Source organism: Bos mutus, chromosome X (genome assembly GCF_027580195.1).
Source record: "Bos mutus isolate GX-2022 chromosome X, NWIPB_WYAK_1.1, whole genome shotgun sequence".
Lineage (NCBI taxonomy): Eukaryota > Metazoa > Chordata > Mammalia > Artiodactyla > Bovidae > Bos > Bos mutus.
This window is the reverse complement of record NC_091646.1, coordinates 100,449,610-100,472,861: the sequence shown is the minus strand read 5'-3', so window position 1 is coordinate 100,472,861 and position 23,252 is coordinate 100,449,610. Positions and strand designations below refer to the sequence as shown.

Here is a 23,252-nt window from a genome sequence, read left to right as displayed (position 1 = left end):
CTCTCCTCTTTCACTTTCATTACAGGCTCTTTAGTTCTTCTTCACTTTCTGCCATAATGGTGGTGTCATCTGCATATCTGAGGTTATTGATATTTCTCCTGACAATCTTGATTCCAGCTTGTGCTTCATCCAGCCCAGCATTTTTCATGATGTACTCTGCATAGAAGTTAAATAAGCATGGTGACAATATACAACCTTGACATACTCCTTTTCCTATTTGGAACCAGTCTGTTGTTCCATGTCCAGTTCTAACTGTTGCTTCCTGACCTGCATACAGGTTTCTCAGGAGGCAGGTCAGGTGGTCTGGTATTCCCATCTCTTGAAGAATTTTCCAGAGTTGATTGTGATCCACACAGTCAAAGGCTTTGGCATAGTCAATAAAGCAGAAATAGATGTTTCTCTGGAACTCTTGGTTTTTCAATGATCCAGTGGATGTTGGCAATTTGATCTCTGGTTCCTCTGCCTTTCCTAAAACCAGCTTGAACATCTGGAAGTTCACAGTTCACATATTGCTTAAGCCTGGCTTGGAGAATTTTGAGCATTACTTTACTAGCGTGTGAGATGAGTGCAGTTGTACAGTAGTTTGAACATTCTTTGGCATTACAATAGGAAAGCTTAAAAAAATGATAGCTGTGTTAACTGTTTACCAACAGTTACTGAAAAGAAGGTTATGATGACAGAATTAGGTTAGGGAAAAAAGTAAGAGACCATGAAACTCACCTACAGAGGTCATTTTCTTGTTTTACAAAGGATGTCTTTGGCCGGAGATTTCTTTCTTTCCTAGCTGAATCACTGCAGATTCACGTTCCCACCAACATCCTAGGAGCCCGTGTGGTTCTGGCTCTGGTCACAGACTTCTTTCCCTTCCTGTGCACTGTCCTCTCTCCCCAAACCCACAGTTCCAGAAGCCACTGCCCACAGAGGTTTCAAAAATCCCCTACCTACCTGCCTATGGGAGAGCTAATGTGAGAAACTACAGTTCCGTGGTTTTTCCATTAATTCCCAAAATGCAAAAGAATAAATAGGGTACTCAAGAAGGTAAATAACTTACGAATTGGAAGCAGCTCCTGACACTTGGCTCAATGTTACTGCCCCCAAAGGATGCAACTTCACCCAACTGTCTTGGGATTTGGATAGAGTCATGTAGAAGGAGGCCCAGTCTGCGCTGGTCACAAAATCCTGTTGAACTGGCCACTTGCTTGAAAAGGTCTACAGGAGGAAGAAGAGAATTCCAACAATCAAAAAGTAGCACCAAGTAGATGCCAGCACAACTAAACCACCTACTCAATTCCAGTACCAATTCTCAAGAGGAGAGAGGGGTTCCCTACTTGCCCAGATGGGTTGCTTCTACTGTACACTAATCTGCACATTTATTACTTTTATGGATCAAGTTAATCACCACTGTGTATATATGAAGTGTGACAATGTTTAAGTAAACTATAGCCCTGTAAGCAATGAGAGTTTACATACAGTTCTGACATGTGACTTTTTCCTAAGCCAGAACATAATCCTTTGGAAAATAGTTTATATATAGGACATGACCTCCATCATACAATAAATGTTTTAGCATTAAGAAACATAGAGCAGGCCCAAAGAGCTATCCCCTGTGGACATCAGATCCCAGAATATATCAAAATCGGGACCACACAGCAACTGTGTGCTAGAAATGGGTAGAGCAGAAGAGCAGCCCCTGAATGACAGCAGGTGCCCCAAGTAGGTGGATTCACAGAATGAATGAATGCACTGAACACTTGTAACAGCTTTTGATCTCAGAAATCTAATTATTTTAATCCTATCTTATATTTAAATAAAAGTTGCCAAGAAAGTCAATCCATGAAAGCTTTTCCTACTCATATGCATACTTTAAACTTTCAGAAATTCAATGTTTGAATGGGATATTTATTTCAGATAGCAGTGACAACACTTGAGATCTCCCACACACCAACCCCCCAGCTCTCCAGTACATCCACAAAATTTCAAAATTATGAATTACCTTCAAACATCCCAGTTTGAAGTTAATATTTTTTGTTTGGCCAACCTCCAACCTGTTCCCTCTTAGTATAATAGTTGAAACACAGGCTGGAAGCGTCCTTGGTTTATCAAGTAAGTATTATGATGTGCTGGTACTTTACCATTAGCAAGCTCAGAGTAAAAGCTAACCTACAACAAGTAGCTACAATATTTAAAGGATGAAAGCCCACAGAAATATTCTGTTTCATCCAAAACGTATTTTCAAACAGCTAACGAAAGCTGTTCTTTTTTCTTGGGTTCTTAGGATGAGAAAAACTCAAGTGGAAAGTACATAAAAGTGAGAGCTAAAACAGCTTGTGTATTCTGTGGTTTACTCCTAGGGGGGAAATGAGCAGTAGGACACAGAATGGCTTTGGAGGAATTCCATCTCTTTTATCTTCTGCCTATCCTTAAGCTCAGCACATCTCTACATCCCTGTGTGGCTAGGCCTTAGGGGAAAAGAGAAAAGACAAGATATACTAGGTTTGTTTAATATTCCTACCGAAAAGATTTCTCATGAGCATTTAAAGGGGAAAAACAAGTACATGCCTTCACAATGGGAATGAACGGTTGCTTCGTCACCTCAACCATCCCTCTGCTAGCATTTGCTTTTAATTTGGATTTACAAATTTTACACAGAAGAGCCCAATGGCTAGTCAAAAGGAAATTCTGTAAGGTGATATTTACCCTGTAAGAAATGGCAAGCTGTCTCTCAAATAATAAAACGTTAATCACATCACAGAATTGGATATGTCAGTACAATTCGCAGTAAGATGATTATAAAATAAACAAGGTTTGTTGAACATGAATGCCAGATAGTACTCTTTAAATAAGAATCCAAAGATGAGGCATGTGCAGGGATTAAACCTTCACATTTATTTTTTCTGACTTAGACAAAGGGGTTAGGAAATCAGACTTTATCCCCGAGGAACATGTGTTTTATTCAGACACAGTCGATGTAATGTAAAATAATACTCGTACTGGAGAAGCTAATCCTCGTTCTCTACTTAAATACCTACAATTTCATGTCTGACAGAGAACGGCACAAACCAAATTTTATGCCTGTCTAAGAGCAGTTTTACATCTTACACGAGGAACCTGCTGTCAATGAAGAACACTGTGTCATTCCCCATCTAGAACTGGGGTAATTAGCCAACATTAATAAAAGGGTACACATGACTTACATCTGTACTTGTCTTCCAAATGTGCTTTACACAGAGAAATGATGCCAGTTTTAAAAGACAGGACCCGGATCCTCCCTGTTCGTCCCCTATTATGAATAATCAAAGCAGAAAACAATTACTGACACTTTCTTGAAAGATAAACACTTCTTAGTTAAGGAAAAAAAAAAAAAAACTTGGATGTAGGAACTCTATTGACCATTGTTTTATTAAGATCATTAACGTTTCTGAGTTCATTATCTATTTGGCTGATGACCTAGAATGAAATGGAAATCTGACCAACTTGACCGGTGAACATTTACCAAGTTTTCAGTTTCTAAAAGACCTTACTCGAATGGTAAGCATTTCTCTACATAAAATAAGAAAAAGATTCTTTTATTTATCTTCGGAGAGCCACCTGGGTTTAAATAGATAAGGGGAAGAATTACTAGTATGTGCTAAGCAATTTATCCACTTTGGTTACTGAAGCCAAAAAATTACCAGCAACTAACTGTTCTGCCCTCTTCAACACTCATTTAGCTTTTCATCAGATTGCCTCTTACTGAGAAGAAAATTAGTCACTTCAGGCCACAAGACACATAGTATAAAATATGAACATTTATCTCTATAAGAAAAAATATGATACAATCTATTAGAGGGCATTGGAACAGATGATCTTAAGGAGCAATTTTAAAATATCCTATTGCTATAACAATGTTTTAACATACATATGCTTTTACTTTGCATACAAATTTATTAACAAGTTCATTGTATCCATGGGGAAGGCACAAGTTTTTCATTTTGTAAAACCTGTCTTTTGATCATTTTCAACTTTTATTTTGTTATGAAAAACAACTGAACCATATATCCTGGTTCAAAAAAAAAGTCTATAGAATAACTGCAAAGGATAGGTCTCAAGAGTGGTTACTTTTAGTGAACAATATGCTCAGCTTGCAACTGGTATAATTTACTAAATATGTTAGTCAAACAGAAATCCTGGGTCCTAATACATTCATGAAAAAGTATTATCACTGGAAAGTTTTTACCATTTTCCCTCTTTAAAAAGGCAAATCAAAAGTTTCACAAATTTTATACTGTAACTCAGGTCTTCAAGGAGTTAACATTGTCCCCAAATAATTTTCAGGCATAGAGAAGGGAAGTCATATACTCAGAATTCATTCGTACATCATCTGCAAAGAAAATGGGTGCTGAAATATATTTGAGGGAAGACCTGAATAGAAACCCTTCTCAAAGCAAATGTAAGTATAATCTGCAATTAAAATCCGACATGATCAAGGGCTTGGTAGATAATGATGAGAATTCAATAGCCTTGGAATTTAACAAGCACTATCTTAGCAAAATAACAAAGAAAAAAAAGGTATACATTTTAATCCAGGAGGTAGTAGAAATCTACAGCAAAGGCAAAACTAAAATAGTTGCTATGCGACTCCTTTCAGAAAAGCTTCCCAGATTTCTAAATGCGGAATATGTTCTTGCTGACATGTGAAATCAGGCATATAATGAGTTTGATGTCTAAGAAGAATTCAGTTGAAATTAAGACCAATTCCTGCTGATACCTTCCTCAGTTGTCTTCATTAAGCTCAAGACAAAACGGGGGGGGGGGGGTGGGTGGGCAGCAATCCCAAAGATAAAAACAAGCACTCTCTCAGATAGAGGGATGAACGGAGGTGCCAAACTAAAACTTCGTCAATCCTTATTTATATATATTAAAAAACAAAAACAAAAACAAATAGAATTCCTCGGTTTGAGGATCTGAATTTGCTGCATTAAGGGCTTTTTTTTTTTTTCATAACCATTCACACTCCTCTGCAAAAATCTCTTGAGTATCAGCTAACACTATTTGGAGCTGGGGACAGGAGTGTCACACCTCCAGGAGCACATCTCTTTGGGTAGAAGGAGCCGCACCCAAAGAGGGTGGTCAAGATACACAGGCTAGCAAGGGCAAGAACCAATGGCTACACACTGACTCATCCTACTACTGGAAAAATGAGTATCTCGAGGTTTTGTCTGCTTTCTAATCTGAGTGCAATCTACATCCTAGTTTTTTACCTCCCAGCATATCAAAACGTTTTTTTGGTTCCATTAAATGCAAAAATGTTTAATCACAGGGATAGCATTTGGTCACACGGCTTCATGAAACTTTCATCCTGAGGACCATATTTCTAGACCAATGCCCTACTGTGATGCTAATTACACCGTCACCGTTCTGTAAACTAAACCTCCTGTGGTAGAGTCTGGAGAAAGCCTGCCATACGTACGTATCATAAACATTCAGCAGCCAATTGAGACACATATCCACGCAGAGAGGGACGTTGACCAGATTGTTGTGCTCTTGCTCCAGGCGGTCATAAATAGTGGTCAAACAGTTAATGATCTGCAGGATGTCCATGGGCTGGTCGTTTTGCTTGAGGTTGTGCTGGTCCAAGGCATCACATGCGGCTGACAGGCTCAAAAGATCCACTGCAAGAGCCACAGAACATCATCCGTCATTTCAAGGGGAAAACCCTCTGTCACTGTTTCTGACGATCCTAGTAGGACAGTCTTGTACCCTTCAGTGAACACCAAACCCGAACCCTACCCTCTCTTACTGAAGTGTCTTCTTCCCACCCCTTGGCTATGAGTTTGATGAGTAAGGTAAAGAATCAACCTGCAATGCAAGAGACCCTGGTTAGATCCCTGGGTTGGGAAGATTCCCCTGGGGAAGGGAAAGCCTACCTACTCTAGTATTCTGGCCTAGAAAATTCCATGGACTGTGTAGTCCATGGGGTCGCAAAGAGTCAGACACGACTGAGCGACTTTCACTTATTCACTTATTCACAAGCTCAGAGGTTGTTCTGAAGTCTCACTGGCAACGGGTGAAGAAGTGAGTGAAGAGACAGTACTTATGTTGTAACTATTGGGCAATTTTGGGGAATTAAAGGGACCCATAGTGTTCTATAGGAACAGAGTTATTTCCACCCAAATCACGGGGGGAAAAAAACTGTTTTACTAGAGATTTTCAAAGGTTCCTAACAGTACTTTCTTGTATTAGTATCAGAGAAGGTCAGTTTGATTAATCTGTATGGTTAGGGTTGTATAAACTCGATTTCCAGCTATGCATTTATAATGATTAAGTATTTTTCTCCTTGAAATATCAGTCACCTCCTAATTTCTCTTGCTACACTAACACTAGGTGAAAAATACTCAACGTCACTAAAATTTTCTATAGACAAACTAAATAACTGCGTCACCTATCCAGTTTTCAGATGTCAGGCTCACTTGTTTCTCCTTTCACCTACTATGTGTTTCATGCAGGAGATGCGTGAAATTCGATTCCTGGCTTGGGAAGATCCCCTGGAGAAGGAAATGGCAACCCACTCCAGTATTCTTGCCTGGAGAATTCCATGGACAGAGGAGCCTGTTGGGTTACAGTCCATGATGTTGCAAGGAGTTGGACATGCCTGAAGCAACTGAGCACAGCACAGGACAAGAACTTTGTAAGTTTGGTGGGAAGTGGGAGGTTTCCATCATCTAAGGTGGTATTTAATGGTATACCAAAAGACAAACGTATCAAAAGTGAAACCTCAACCTTGTCCAACATCAGCAAATCATAAGCTTTACTACCAAGGGTCCCAGGAAGATGGTTTTCTCTAAAGTCAATTTATTAGCCAAATTGAGAATGCAACAGCTTTGCTTTTATGAGACCTTATACAGCTAAGCTCTGGTCTGCATTCTCAGTCCTTTGAGAGAGAAAGAGAGAGTCAATGGTAATTAAGTAAATTTCTCACGCATCCTGGGGGAGGAGGCAACAAAATTCTAAACATAACTTCAGATAAACACAGCCATGCCAGTCAGTAAACAGGCTGCCCTGTACTAAACAGATGCAAATTTAAGGCTTTAATGCATTTTCCTAGTTACTGTTTGTGGCTAGTTCTAATTAAATGTTAAGGACAAAACCCCAAAATAGTGGTTAATACCTGTGTAGGTTAATACCTATGTACTGCACGTTTTTCTCTTTTCAAAAAGGAAAATAGTACCCTTTTGAAGTTTCCCTGGAAGCATGAAGAGACCTCATGGTGGATGCAAGTGTTTTTGTTTTTTTTTTTTTCTTTGTCTTTCATCCCAGTGAGTAAAGCCCTCTCTATGTTCATGGACCAGTCTCCCTACAATACCCTGATGGAGCACTCATCCTATCAAAGCAAAGCTCCCCACTCTTTTGCTTAAAAATACTCTCAAGATAAAGGAATGACCTCTTTATATGGAAGCTGAGACTGTGCTTCAAGTGGCAGAAAAAACATAACTTGATTTGAAATGGAGGGAGGTAGGAAAAAGAAAACAGATTAAAAAAAAAAAAAAAACAATACAAGGAGGTAGGGGGACAGGAGGAAGGGAAGGCTGAGTGGGGACTGTATGGGAGACCAGAGAGAGACAACTTTCATCCTCTCTGCTATGTGCATGACTTCCTCTCAGGACAGGTTTTGAGGTGTACGTAATCAGCACACCATTTTCATCAGCAGAAAAGAAGACCAGACTTCCTCCAAATACCAATATTCCCAACATGTTTCTTTATATATTGAGGGAAGCAGTGGGTGGTTTGAAGTTTCTCTACTGTTTTTTTGTTGTTGTTGTTACTTTCCCTTAATCATGATAGATATTTTGCTTTATATCCATGGATATAAGAGCTAACAAGTGAGAATCTGTAAGACTCACTTTGGTATGAAGAGTCCAATTTCCCTGTGTGATGGACATGAACAACCAACAGCAAAATGGCATTTCTTCTCTTTTTATGGGGTCTACTCTCCTCTCTGTACAGGTGAATGGGTAACACACAGAATAGGAAATTAGGAGCATCAGTAGCTCCAGAGGGGTGCAAAGCAACTGCTCCAAAATCATAGGAGCAGGAGATGACATAGTTGGGATGAGAAATACTGTGTGGTGTGCTCTGCTAAAACCAAATGTCATTAAACACGATAATGATCCATCACAGAAGACTGGAGAACACATTTTCCTTAAATTAACATACCAAACAGAACTCCACTTTCACGGAATAATTGGTAAAAGACTCATATTGAGGTATATACAGCCGATACCATGGACTTGCAAAGACGTGAGAAAATCAATAGGGGCAATGTAATTGCCACACAAACATATACTTAACTGTGTGAAATGAGCATCTTGGAGAACACACTGGCATTTTTTTGATGAAACATTAAACATAATGATTAGTTGTTTCCAGAAGCCTCAACAAGCAACCAGCAGCCACAATTCTGTGAAACTATCCGTTTACCTCAAGCTAGGAATTTCCATTTAGGGGAAGAATATATCTCCTTTAGTGTATTCGCTAGGGAATATATTTCAAAGCTATAAAAAAAAAAAAAAAACCCCAAGTATGTTCTAATATACCTTTTCTTTCAAAAATTATTTTGACAGTAGAGAATGCTAGAGGTTTGGATGCCAGTGAAGCAGAGGGACCATCTGGGGGTAACAGAGGGGGAAAGACAATAAATGACCAGCTCTCCAGGGTTCTCTTTGCTAAGCAAGAAAAGCAGAAAATGAAGGGGACGGGGGTGGGGTGGGGTCTCAAGCAATGGATCCCATGAATGATTGGTTCCCAAGGTGCTGGTTGTGCCTGATCACCTGGATCAGAAGGTAAAGAATCTGCCAGCAGTGCAGGAGATCCGAGTTCAATCCCTGGGTTGGGAAGATCCCCCGGAGGAGGGCATGGCAACCCACTCTAGTATTCTTGCCTGGAGAATCCCATGGACAGAGGAGCCTGGTGGGCTATAGTCCATGGGGTCACAAAGAGTCAGACACAACTGAATGACTAATGCTTTCACTTTTTCACCCTCTTAACATCCTAGGTTTAAATGTCCACGCCATTCTTTTCTATATATGCCACAAGTGAGGAGTTTTGCTGGTTTTTTTTTTTTTTTTTGTCTTTTACAGAATCCTTAGTGTTGTGAACTAGAAAACCCCTTTCAGAAGCATTGGCAGTTGGGAAAAATTGAGACCAGAGAGGAGACTTGCTCTGGGTATTATGGCACGACAGGTGGGGGCATGTACTGAAAAGAAGAAAGGTGGGTGGCAGAGGTAATCATTCCAGACTGTACATAAAAGAAAACTACCCTCCCTTTTCTACTAGCAATAATACGGGGAGGAAAAAAAAGCACCAAAATGTTGGTTTGAATAAGGCTGGTGGTGCCCACACAAACACAACCCTGGGCTTGTCCTATGGGTCAACCTGGATACCCCATGTTAACATATCAACAATCCCGTAACCTCAGTAGTACACAGACAGGGTGGGTAACTCCTACGTGTCTGCTGACTTTCTGGCCCAGGCAGAAGGTGTCTGTGGGAAGAGGAGGCTGTTGTGGACATCACATCTTTCCACAGGTGGCTTACCCTTCAGGCTGAAGGACTTCTCAAAAAAATCTTTGCCTAGCGAGAAAGTCAATGTGCTTTGATGTAGTTATCTTTGCTGCGAGGGTTAATTCCAGAGACTCTGAGGTTGGCAAGGCATGTTTTGCTAAAACCAGCCACACAATGCAGAGCCTTGATCAAAGTAGTGAAAAGAAGTGACTCACTGTGTTTATGGGTAGCCATGGGTTACAGGTTATCACAGTTGTTTACTGCTAGCAGTAACATTAGCCATTTTTACCTGGTCTCAGTGAGGCCCATGGAGGCCACTGGGTTTGGGATTGGCTATGTAGGGAGACAAGGCAGAATGGGAAAGAATTGATGCCTTCAAATTGTGGTGCTGGAGAAGGCTTCTGAGAGTCCTCTGGACAGCAAGGAGATCAAACCAGTCAATCTTAAGGGAGATCAACCCTGAATAGTCACTGGAAGGATTGATGCTGAAGCCGAAGCTCTGGTATTTTTGTCACCTGATGCAAACAGACGATTCATTGGAAAAGCCCATGATGCTGTGAAAGATTGAGAGCAGAAGGAGAAGGGGGTGTCAGAGGATGAGATGGCTGCACAGCATCACTGATGCAATGAACATGAACTTGGGCAAACTCCAGGAGATGATGAGGGACAGGGAGGCCTGGCATGCTGCAGTCCATGGGGTCGCAAAGAGTCAGACACGATTGGGAGACTGAGCAACAGCAAATATAAGGAGAAGATATCCAGGGCACCAGCAGTTATAAGCAATCCTGGATGAGACTCTGATGGGTGAGCCCTGGTTTCTAAAGTGCTCTGTGCTCACACTGGTGGTTCTTGATCCAAGAGAGAATGTGCATCCTGTCCTGGCCCTGACAGAGAGAGGGCACTTGGAGCTCGGACTTGGCCTCTCCAGACCCCACCCTGTGGTTGTGACACGTGGCCCTGTTTTAATGTTGTTGGTACATGGTAGGCTTCTCCTTTCTCTTGTAATGAACTGTAGATTTGTAAGGACTCTCATTTTGAGTCCTCATCAACTCTTGAGCTTAACTGTTATACCCAAAGCAATTAGTGCAAGAACTGAGATGGTTTAGAAGGCTGCAACTCATTCTTAGCTGAAAATATGGGTATGGCATTCTTTTCAAAGGAAAAGACTATTCTGATAAAAGGGATGAAAATGAACCACTGATGCTGGTTGTCAAGCTACCCTTGGTCTGAAGTAGTACAGGCTTTGAAATTGGTTATCAATAATACAACTTTCTACTGGAATCTGAAAATGGTAGAATCCGAACTCCAGGAGCCAGAAGAATGGATTAGAAGGGGATGGCAAACTGATGGTTAGTTTGCTAGAAACTAAATTCCTTGGTTGGAGGAGCAAAAGCTTTAAAATTTCAGAATCTCCTTCCGTTGAGTTTCAGCCTCTCTGGCCTGCAGGTAGAATTCCAGCCAAAGGAACCTGGGAAAGAGCACTTTTGATAAATGGGCTACATCTGTGAGGACAATTACAATTAGAAACATAATTCAAGTGGGGAACTTCTGGCTGTCCCCTAGTTTACCGTAATTTTCCTTTTCAATGCAACACTAGTAGTCCCTGGACTGGGGCTACAGTTGAGAGTCTTAAAGGGTGGTAATATCCTGAAAGAAGAGACTATGACTGCTAGTTGGAAGGTAAGTGCAAGAGTTCCACAGGACTCCTGGGCTGAATTACCCGCTTCTCACACCTCACCTAACTAGGGCTGAACGTAACACATGCTTTGTTGCTTAGTGGATAGGACGGCCCCATCTTTTCTGTTTGGAACCAGTGGGAGCCCTTATCAAAAAGTGGGGAAAGAAGGACAAGGCAAAGTCCAGGTGTGTCTCATTTTGCTACCACCTAAATGTGGACTAGCACAGTGGCTGAGCCCAGGGAGATATACTCTCTGCGGGGTGGGGAGGACAGGGGTGGGGTGGTGGAGAGACTGGATTAAAATGTAACAATAAGGAAGAAAGGTAAGATTGTTGCTGAAGGGAAGAAAGCCACCTAGAAAGAGGCTTAGAATAAGAGAATAATATGCTCCCTGCCTGGCAAAGACTGAAGGCAGGAGAAGAAGGGGATGACAGAGGATGAGATGGTTGGATGGCATCACCGACTCGATGGACATGAGTTTGAGCAAGCTCCAGGAGATGGTGAAGGACGGGGAAGCCTGGTGTGCTGCAGTCCATGCGGTCACAAAGAGTCGGACAGGACTGAGTGACTGAACAACAACAGTGCTCCCTTTGGCTATGACTCATGCCCCTTTAAAGAGCCAAGACATGTGCAGTACTGCTGGCTAATCTACCAAACACACTGGGTGAAGAGATGGGAGTTCTGACTGTGACCTGGACTGCATCATGTCTTTTGGAGTCTGTTTCACAGGATGTATCTGTCAGTAAGCACCTGCGTGGGAAAGCACCCTGTGGGAATATTCACCCAGTCATATCTGGAGAATACTGACGTCTCATCATCTGAATGAATACTGCATGGTCATTCATTGTGAAGATGAAGGATTGTGAAAGGTACTGGGTAGAAAGGTATGTGGTAGAAAGTTTAGATGGTGTATACCCCATCTGTCATAATATATATGGGTTAAAAAAAAGCTATTGGCCTCATTGTGTGTGTGTGAGGAGAGCTACAAATGAGTGAAGGGACAATTGGGATGCTTGGATCATTGAGGAAAATGAAGTTGAATTTGGTGGGCCTAATTCCTTGAGATTGAAAAGTCAAAAATTTGGTTGTTTGTTGTTGTTGTTGTTGCTTAGACCTTCAGATTTATCGCTGATACATTTTCTTCATACCGAAGCTTCCATGTAAATGTCTAGATTACGTGGATAATCTGGATGGAATATACATTTACTTTTGAGAGTTTTAAATTCCATTTTAAATAATCAAGTAATCTGTAAATCATAGGTTAAAACTTTTAAGATGTTTCAAATATAGAAGTTAGTTTGACATGGGTAGAATTTATGAGATGTGCTGGGGGAAAATGGAAGGACCAGCATGTTTATGTTAAACACAGAAAGGGATAGAAAGGAACTAAAGGACGATGAGACACCTAATAGCACAGAGGTACCTTAGTACGAAGTGTTTATTGTATATGAAATACATAAGAGGCAGTAATTATACACATGCATATTTAATATTCATGAGAACTTAATTCAGGCAGCCATTAGTGAGAGCCATTCTGCCCCATGTGTCTTCCACTCAAGGAACACAAGTAAATCCCAGGGCCACTGATCAGGTTCATTGTCACACCATAACTGTGGTCTATGGTACACTTGTCTCTGTGTCTTTAATAGAGCAAGTTTATATGTCACTGGCCTAAGATGAAAAGCCAGCAATTTGCCATGGATGACTGTTGATATTTCTGTGGCATTTTGAAACCAAGGTCCGTTTAGGAGTGACTACTATCCCTACGACATCTGCCTGGGAGACAACATTTTTTGCCTCTGAATTGTATTTCCTAGCTATAGTGATGGAGAAGGCAATGGCACCCCACTCCAGTACTCTTGCCTGGAAATCCCATGGACGGAGGAGCCTGGTAGGCTGCAGTCCATGGGGTCACCAAGAGTCAGACACAACTGAGCGACTTCACTTTCACTTTTCACTTTCATGCACTGGAGAAGGAAATAGCAACCCACTCCAGTGTTCTTGCCTGGAGAATCCCAGGGATGGGGGAACCTGGTGGGCTGCCGTCTATGGGGTCACACAGAGTTGAACACAACTGAAACGACTTAGCAGCAGCAGCAGCTATAGTGAAGATGTTACCACACGGTGGCAACATATCTAGTGGAACAAGAGCAGGGGGTCCTTAAAATAAAAGAACCCGAGGAGAATTAGGAGCTGGGAGAAGACTACCTGGCCAGGCAGAATTTTCTTTGAGTGAGAAAAGAGAAACTGATGGAAGAGATCTCCTAGTGTAAAAAGAACACATCAAGGGACTCCAAATCCAGGAGGAAAGAGAAGGATGGAAACTAGAAATGGAAGCAACAATAACTGTAGAGTGGAACCTCCAAGGTTCTCCTTAACAGCATGAGTATCGTGGCTGAGAACTCACCCTTCTTTTCCTTAGTAACTCCTGGTGCTGGACACATTTCAAGCAGGACTACAGTGGGAGAGAACATGTGTTAGTTGCTCAGTTGTTTCCGACTCTTTGTGAGCCCATGGACTGACTGTAGCCCACCATGCTCCTCTGTCCATGGGATTTCCCAGGCAAGAATACTGGAGTGTGTTGCCATGTCCTTCTCCAGGGGATCTTCCTGACACAGGGATCAAACCTGCGTCTCTTGCATTGTACGTGGATTCTTTACTGTCTGAGCCACCAGGGAAGCCCAAAATGGCTCCTATTATGGGAACCCCCTCTCCTTGGGCACCGGTACTGTCAAACCATGGAAGCAGAGAAACTGAGTTTGGCTCTGTCCTCAAGATATTTGGAATTCTGAAACAACAGAGACCTCGGGTTCCTCCAAAATATTGTGCTGTGCTTAGTTGCTCAGTCATGTCCGACTCTTTGTGACCCCCTGGACTATAGCCTGCCAGGCTCCTCTGTCCATCGGGATTCTCCAGGCAAGAACACTGGAGTGGGTTGTCATGCCCTTCTTCAGGGGATCTTTCCAACCCAGGGATCGAACCCAGGTCTCCCACATTGCAGGTGGATTCTTTACCATCTGATCCACCAGGGAAGCTCAAGAATACTAGAATGGGTAGCCTATCCCTCCTACAGGGGAACTTCCTGACCCAGGAATCGAATCGGGGTCCCCTGCATAGCAGGCAGATTCTTTACGAGCTGAACTACCTGGGAAGCCCCCAATATTGGGCTGGTCCAAAAAGTTCATTCGGGTTTCTCTGACCCATCTTCTGGGAAAACCCTAATGAACTTTTTGGTCAGCCCAATAATACATGGCATGTGGGAACAGAGTTTTTGCAGAAAAGGGACCAAATAATTACACTGGCGTCTCAGGTACTCATGCTGTGAGGCAGCCAGTGGCCATGGAGGCATATCCTGACTGTCACTGTTGCCTGTATGTAGCCTTTTCCTGCAGGAGACTGTAGATTTATTTGTAAGCCATGTTACATGGTGGGTCCTCTCAGTTTTTAGCAACCAAACCCTATCTGATGCCACCTTTCTGTACGTTCACCAAAGGTGAGGTGCCTGGGTCCAGAAGGAGCACCTTTTAAGCTATCTTGTGGGAAGGATGAGTCTGACAATTGTGCCTCTATGCAGACAATTTCAGGCAGTAGAAAATTTCTCCACTGTGTGATTTAGTTGCCGAACAGAAGCAAATTGTTCTCTATTTCTTGTTTGCAGAGTATCTGTCACATTTATCCACTGCAGTATATTTAGCCCTATGGTTTGGGCTCTCTCCAACCCACCACACACTAATAAACTAAATACACGGGTTTTGTTAAGTGCCTTTTTTATTTCTGCTCTTAGAAGTTGGCTATATTTTTAATTTTAGACACCACAAACCTATAGGATGTCATGAGAACCACAGTAGGAGAAAGAAAAAACTCAGATTATCTTCTTTGTAACTTTCAATGGGTTATCAGCCATAGGAACCGGCTTATAAATCCATCTTACCCAGATTTTCTCTTTGTCTCTGCTTTTCTGTCGAGTTTAATTTTCATTCACAATGCCTTGAAAGGCAGTACAGAGTCATGCAACATTAAACCGATTACAAACTGGGGACATTACAGACCAATGATGACGCTCTAGACTTAAACAGCAAACTCTCTACAGTGGATAACATTGTGGTATTCAGGTTTCTGCAGTATTGAAGCTTTGATAGTGCAGTGAAAAAATATTAAGACTAAGTGCTTAATGGCAGCAGCATGGCATATTTTCTAAGGCATCTGTAATTCAAACTCTTAACTGGCATCAGGAAATCATTGAGATAACATCATTAATTTTCATTAAAGTAACAGTTAGTGGAAACGACCTTCGGTTGGAAAAGCTAGCCAGGACAAGTTTTGTTTTCTGACCCCAGACAATAGCTCTTTATCATGGCTTTACAGACATAGAAATGACGAAAAGGCCAGAAGGGAAACCAAAGCATATCTAAAATTAAGGGGAAATTCTGAAATAATCTACTGAACAGTTAAGTAATGTGATCATGCATGTTTTCAATAATAAAAGGATAGGTAAGCTCTTCATTCTGTATTCATACTCCACGTGGAACCCTTCTACCATTCCTGAGAAATGCAGCCCTTAATTTAGATAAATACACCCTTATTTTGCCGTGCCTAAATCTTTTTCAAAAATGAGAAAAGTAATGCTGAGAAAGGAAGTGCTGAGAGTTGCACAGTAGCTGAAAAGTGAAAATTTTACATTCTACATTCAGAACTTAACTTTGTTATGAGGTCATAACCACTCGTGGCCAAAATGTTTTATAATATGAGATTCCCCCGTTTGTCCCATGTTTATTGGAAATGTTAACATACAGTGAGATGACGGACAATGAGGTACATTCATGAATGGAAAGACTTTTTGACAGGAGAACTGAATAATGCCGAAATCTGTGAGGAATAGTATGGAAAGGGTGGTCCGATCTAGTCAGTTTGGGGGCTTTTTCATAGTATGACCTGGCACAACATATTATCTCTACTGAACTTTTAGGGTCTCACGGGACTGTACACCATAGCACTCTACAGAAGCCATTTCACAGTCGTCCCTTTCTCAGTGGGAGGCACTACCTCTGGGATGGGGCAGGGCAGAGACAGAAGATGAAAAAGAGGCAGAAGACTTTCTCCACCCGGCCTCTGTCTGACTCCCCCACCCCAAATTACCTCTTTCCAGCTCTGGTACATTCAACAGGTCCCTATGGGAATCAGGCCCAGGGAGTCCTCTAAAAACCACTTACGCTTAGCAGCTATACAGCTGAAAAGTGATAGCTTCAGAGTTTAACCTATATGGAAATGGAAGCCCAAATCTCCTTTCGTTCACACATCCATTCCGTGAAAACAGATTAAGTCCTTTTCGGTGCCAGGAATCGTGCTGAGCACTGCAGAGACCAAGATAAAGAGGACAGGCCTACCCTCTCCTTCCAAACAATTTTATTTCTAAGCCATGTCTTCTCCATCACATCACCATGTAGAAAATCACACGCCAACAACACTCCTTGACCTCCTTCCTGCTAGCTTCTGCAGACACCCTGGTCACGTACCTTCATTCCCAAAGCTTCGGTTGCCAGGGTTCACAGCTCTCGGCTGTGAACTGGGTTCAGCTCAGTCCAGTTTGGGTCCAGTTTGGGGTGATTTCAACATTGGCCGTCATGACTCGTGTGTCACTCTAGCCACTCGGTTCCTTAAGTTCCTCTTTCAGCTGCAGGGAAATGGACATCTAGTCCACCTCCACCACCCATGCAAATGGTCATGTCCTAGAGCCAATCAGCTGACCTGTTCCACTTCCGAAAAACTGCTGAGCTTTGCTGCCGTCTGACCACAACTTCTTGGCCTTCCAGTCACTTCCACACAATCTCTTCCTCTACCTCCCTGAAGCATCTGTTGGCCGCTTGACCACACTACCTCCTAATTACCAGCTTCCACCTGAATTCCCAGCTTCTTCTGCCCAATGTGGACTGGGCAGACAGCATTCCAACCACTTACCCCCTCTTTTGACTAGATCCTCATTTCTCTTGCCCAGCTGGCCTCTGCCCACCTGGAACAAAATCATCTAGCTCCTGGAGAAATTCCCCTGAGGATGGGTGCAGCCCTAAAACACTCAGCCAATGCTGAACTCCAAGATGCTGCTTTCCAAAATAGCCCTCTCCTCAGCCACAGAGGTAAGGCCAACCTCGACTTTCTGCTGTTAACAGCAGCCCAGGAACTCTCCTCCACCTTCACGCTGAAAGTGGAGCCCTGTCCACGGGCATCCCTCGCCTGCCTCCCCCAGGTCTCCTCAGTTACCTGGCCCTGCTCACATCCTCTCCTCACCCTACTCACTACCTTGGAAGACAGGCACCCTCTTCCTTCTCGTGGGCCCTGGGTTATCTTCTCCCATCCTCCCAGGACTCATATGTTTTATTATCTCCTCTTCCGTCAACAATGTCCATTTTGTCCTGTCTTCTAATACTTATTGAAATAGACTCAGGTTTCTCTCAGTCTAAATGCATGTACCCTCCATTAACTCCTCCACCTTCCAGCTAACTACTGCCCCACTTCCCTTCACAACCTTTCTCCAAGAATCGTCTCAACCAACTTTCTCTACATCCCCACTTTTCATTGACTTCTAAGCCCACTTCACCTCCTACACCATGTCCCCTAAAACCTCTCCCAAGTTCCTGAGGACCTCCTTGTTGCTCAACCCAATGGACACTTGGGCCCACTTCCTCCTGATCTTCCAGCAGCATCTGAGCCTGGTGGTGGGCCCCTTCTTCCTGCCCGCGTAGCATGTGGTAACATACTCTGTGTGTGTTCCTTTGTAGTCCTCTCTGTACATGGGTCACTCTTGGTCTCAAATATTGTTTTCTTGTTACTTTCCCTCTCCCTAAGCATCTGCACACTCATAATTCCTAAATGTTGCTCATCTGTTTCTCCTGAGCATCACAGCTATGTGTATATGGCCAACCCTGCCAGCAGGCCCACTGTTCATCTCAGTTGAGCACCTGAGTCTCTTCCTTGATCCATCCTCACCAGGCATGTCAAACTTGTCACTAAGGCCTATCAATGCCACCTTGTATTTCTTAAGTCCTCCCAATTTTCTCCATTCCTATTCTGTCAATTCAGGCTACCAGATTGCTGGTTTAGAGGATGGAAACTGCTTGCCGAGTTTCTTCCCCTTCAGGGGTATGCCCCTACACCTCCCTGCACCACCCCTCCACCCCCAGCACTGATGCAGGCTCTATCCCACAGCCAGAGTCATCTTCCTAAATGACAGTCTCAACATGCCATCCCACTACATGGCTCCCCACTGATTTCTACATTCTTTAAGTTTTTTGTAATTGGAGGATAATTGCTGTACAATATTGTGCTGGTTTCTGCCATCCATCAACATGAATCAGCCATAGGTATACATATGTCCCCTCCCTCTTGAATCTCCCTCCCACCTCCCACCCCAACCCACTTCTCTGGGATATCACAGAGCACTGGTCTGAGCTCCCTGGGTCACACAGCAAATTCCCATTGGCCATTTCTCTTACATATGGTGATGTATATGTTTCAATGCTAGTCTCTCAATTCGTCCCACCCTCTCCTCCCCACCCTGTGTAACTTAAGTGTAAAAACCTTTCACAGTCTGCCTGGTTCCAGCCGAATATTTCACCACAGCCCCTCCCTGGAGCTCCTGGAGTTTTATCATGCTGTGGCATTTTCAGTTCCTGAGTACATCTCTGGACCCCATGCCTCAACACACACTCTGCCTTCTGATGAGAACACTCCTCCCATACTGAACTCTACTTACCTTTCTGGACTCACGTGGCTCTTCAAGCAAACCTTCTCAGCACCTCACCCCCACAACTAGCTGTTCTCATGGTACCCCACTCACTGTCATGTGACTAAATATACAACATTCAAACTATCCTTTCACTTTTTCTCAGGTGCCCATAAAGCCTTAATAGAGGCAATCTCATTGCTTAAAAAAAAAAAAAAAAAACAGATTGTAGAGGTTCTTGATGATCTTATATATGTTTACCTATGTCTGTAGACTTCTGGATACCCTATGTGTCCCTCATTAGACTGACTATAGGTTCCATCAGTGTAAGGACTGTGCCTATTTTGTGCTCACATCATCAGCATACACGGGCTCTCAATGACTTAGTAACAGTTACATAAACTCTCTAATGAACCAAGAGTGTTGTGTGACACTCTGGGATTTTTCTTCCCACTGAGGCATGCTATTTAGCAAAAGCAGAAAAACAACCTTGTCATCATTCTTCTATGACAGCATTGATCTCAACATTAGCATTCAAGCTAAAAAACAATACACATCTCTGAGCTTTGGTTGGCTAAGGCAACCGAGTGCTAATACTTCAAACATTAAACACATTTTCTAAGAAGAAATAAAGGTGGAATGGGGGAGATAATTCAAGTTTCATAAAGATAATTCTGGATGCCAGTGCCATACATTAGAAAATAAAAATGATCAGTCTCTTATCAATTCAACATCAGTAGCTGAGGAATGGTGACAAGAATGATTCTCAACAATTTGACAGAGTAATCTAGATGCCCAGGTCTCCCACACTGCAGGTGGATTCTTTACCAGCTGAGCTACCAGGGAAGCCCTAGAATTGAGCAATCAGGGAAGCCCCAATCTAGATGTACACTAAGCCAAGGAGATTTGAAAAAAAATGAATTCCATGTTACAACTAGACTTGAGAGAGCTATTTCTCCCCTCCTCAAGAGCAAATACCCCAATCATTTTTTTTTAAAGCAAAGAGTAACTATCAAGTATTTCAAGCACTGGTTCACACTCACAGCAAAGGGCCTTCTGCAGTCTTCGGAGTTTCATGGCAGTCCTATAAGCCGAGAACCTGACATTATTCAGGTCAGCTGAAGAAGAAAGGGAGAAAACAAAGATCATTTGTTATTTCATCAAATAACACAGATAAGCTCCCAATGATCTGCCAACAAAAGGCTAGGGAAAAAAATCTCTTGTATATACCCCAATTTTGGAAAAGTGAAATTCTGTCAATGTGGGGAAGGAAAAAAAAAATGTCTTTTTACTCTTTGATGATCAGGAAAGCTAAGTTCTTTGAGGGACGACAGTAGCATAACCTGCAGGGTGCTCATGTAGTTCTTGTTCCCAAGAGAGAATAGAGGGACATGTATTTATTTCCTAGACTGTAATCTTGGTTCTGTTGTAGTGAGACTTAAAATGTTTTTCCTGTTATTTTATTTTTTTATTGGAGTATAATTGCTTTACAATGTTATGTTCGTTTCTGCTGCACAACAAAGTGAACCAGGTATATCCCTGGTGGCTCTGATGGTAAAAAATCTGCCTGCAATGCAGGAGTCACAGGTTCCTGGGTCGAGAAGATCCCCTGGAGAAGGGCATGGCTACACACTCCAGTATCTTTGCCGTGAGAATTCCATGGTCAGAGGAGCCTGGCGGGCTACAGTTCATAGGGTTGCAAAGAATCAGACACGACTGAGAGACTAAGCATGTACACATATACATGTATCTCCTCCCTCTTGGACCTTCTTCCCTCTCCCCTGAATCCCACCCCTCTAAGTCATGAGCAACGTAAGATTAAACAGAACAGGGAATATGTCATTGGACTAGCTATGAGAATTTAGCAAACAATCAAGTGGCATATAACATTTTTTCTAATTATCAAAGTTATACATGCTCACTGTGGAAAACAAAGAAATTAAAGGAAAGCATGGAATCAAGTAAATAAATTATCCATAATCTCACTACACAAAGATGTGCACTGTTAACATTTGTAACATTTCTTATTTAACATGTGTATGTGTCTGTATGTGAGATGTATTTTAAAATATAATTGGCAAAGTTAACTCTCATCCAGGTTTAGGTCTGCCTGATTCCACAGATTCCTTCTATTTAACTCTTCTGCATTTATTTTAAAAGTACATAAGTTGGCAAAGACAGGATAAAAGAGAGCTGGTTTTAAAAGAAGTTCACAAATTCGTGTGTGCACACACACACATTTACTAATCAGAAATGTTTGCTGATCAAAAATTTGGGTGCATGTTAAATATACAAAAATGATATCAGATGTCAATAAGAAAAGTTACAAATCCATATCAGGATGGATATTTGTTTCTGTCCATATTCTGTATTAATAAAAGACACTGCTATATTTTTTTTAAAATCAAGTGAAAAACATTGGGATTACATTTAGCTTTATATAATAAGGTGCAATCATTCTATTATTCTGCACAGATTAACAACTCAACAATTTCTGCTACAGTGGTTTCTACTGTCACTTGTCTATTAAGCCCCAAATCATCTCACCTAGCATAAATCTCTATTTACAAATTTTGCATAAGTCTTAATATACACCAAGCTATATTTCTTTTCTTGTATTTTTGTGTATTTATGTTTCATAAACCCAGCTCCAAAAAGCTCCTTGAAGACCAGTACCCTGTCCCCAACTTCTGTTGTATTTCCTGGTGACTTAACATACAACTGTTCTCTGAGAAAGCAGGTCTAATACAGCTCAGGGACTCTGACAAACTGAATGAATAAAAGAATGGAAAAAATACTGGCAAACATGACTAATAACCATAAACAAATGGCACCCACAGAACCAATTCTAACTGGAGATTAGGAAAGGGAAATAATTTAATCCATATCCTAGTTGATGAGTCAACATTATTAGATTGATGGCCTTTGAAGAGATCAAATATAATAAGCTAAAATGAAATTAGGGGAAAGAAAAACAAGGTCTGCAATTTACTTTGAAATATCCAACATAAATGCCAAAAAGCAGACAATACTAAATGGTGGCAAGGATGTGGAGTAACTAGAACTCTCTCTCATACATTGTTGGTGGGAATATAAAACAGTATGACTACTTTGGACAATCTGGTTAGCAATTTCTCATGAAATTAAACAAACATCTATCTTATTACCCAAAAATCTACTCCTAGATAGTCACCCCAAAGAAATAAAGACATGTCACAAAAAGATGTCTATGCGAATGCCCAGAGTAGCCTTCATCCATAAGAGCCAAAAACTGGAAAGAAAACTATAGTAGAATGAATAAACAAATTGTGGTACAGTCACACAATGGGAATTCTACTCTGTAATAAAGAGGAACTAACTACTGACAATGCAACAATGTGAGCCGATTTGAAAAATGTTACCCTGGGTAACAACACAAAGAGTAAAAATATATACTGTTTGATTCCATTTATATGAAATCCTAGAACAGGTTAATCTCACCTATACTGACAGAAAGCAGGTAGATGGTAGCCAGGAGTGGGGAGGGGTGGGTAACTAACTGAAAAGAACACAAGGCTATTTTTTATGTGATTAAAATGATATTTATCTTGACTGTTATGAAGGTCACTTGAGAGTATATACATTTTATTGTATTTATGTATGCCTTGTATGGATTTGAGAGTTGGGCCATAAAGAAGGCTGAGCATCAAAGAATGGAAGCTTTCAAACTGTGGTGTTGGAGAAGACCCTTGAGAGTCCCTTGGACTGCAAGGAGATCAAACCAGTCAATCCTAAAGGAAATCAACCCTGAATATTGATTGGAAGGACTGATACTGAAGGTCCAATACTTTGGCTCCCTGATGTGAAGAGCTGACTCACTGGAAAAGACCCTGATGCTGGGAAAGACTGAGGGCAGTAGGAAAAGGGGGTGACAGAGGATGAGATGGCTGGATGGCATCACCAGCTCAACAGACATGAGTTTGAGCAAGCTCTGGGAGATAGCAAAAGACAGGGAAGCCTACTGTGCTACAGTCCATGGGGTTACAAAGAGTCTGACACAACTTAGTGAATGAACAACAACAAATGCCTTAATAAAGTAGATTTTAAGAGTTAAAAAGAAATCCTCCCCTGGACAGAGTAGAATGATGTATGTGTGTGTTAGCTTAGCTATGCTGCAGAGGCGGTCAGTTGTCTTAATCAGGAAAGCACACTCCAGGGGTGGCTGGCTAGCAATTAATCAAAAACCCTCACTCCAGAGGCTGCCACTGTAAAAGCCTGAGTTATATTTAGCTCATGTTACACCTAAAATCCTATTAATACATCTAGGATCCTAATTAAT

The 23,252-nt window shown here is 41.8% G+C and overlaps 1 protein-coding gene across 10 annotated transcripts in view; it reads right to left on the bottom strand.

The window, feature by feature from the left end:
• The window catches only part of DMD (dystrophin), a 2,671,852-nt gene that overhangs the window by 97,396 nt on the left and 2,551,204 nt on the right, over positions 1 to 23,252 (bottom strand). For all 10 annotated transcript variants that reach the window (XM_070365439.1, XM_070365442.1, XM_070365443.1 and 7 more), the window contains 4 exons: positions 19,978 to 20,052; positions 5,450 to 5,651; positions 3,195 to 3,280; positions 1,052 to 1,209 (listed from right to left, as the gene is read on the bottom strand). In XM_070365439.1, the coding sequence (XP_070221540.1) occupies positions 1,052 to 1,209; positions 3,195 to 3,280; positions 5,450 to 5,651; positions 19,978 to 20,052 (521 nt within the window). The remainder of the gene's footprint in view (positions 1 to 1,051; positions 1,210 to 3,194; positions 3,281 to 5,449; positions 5,652 to 19,977; positions 20,053 to 23,252) is intronic.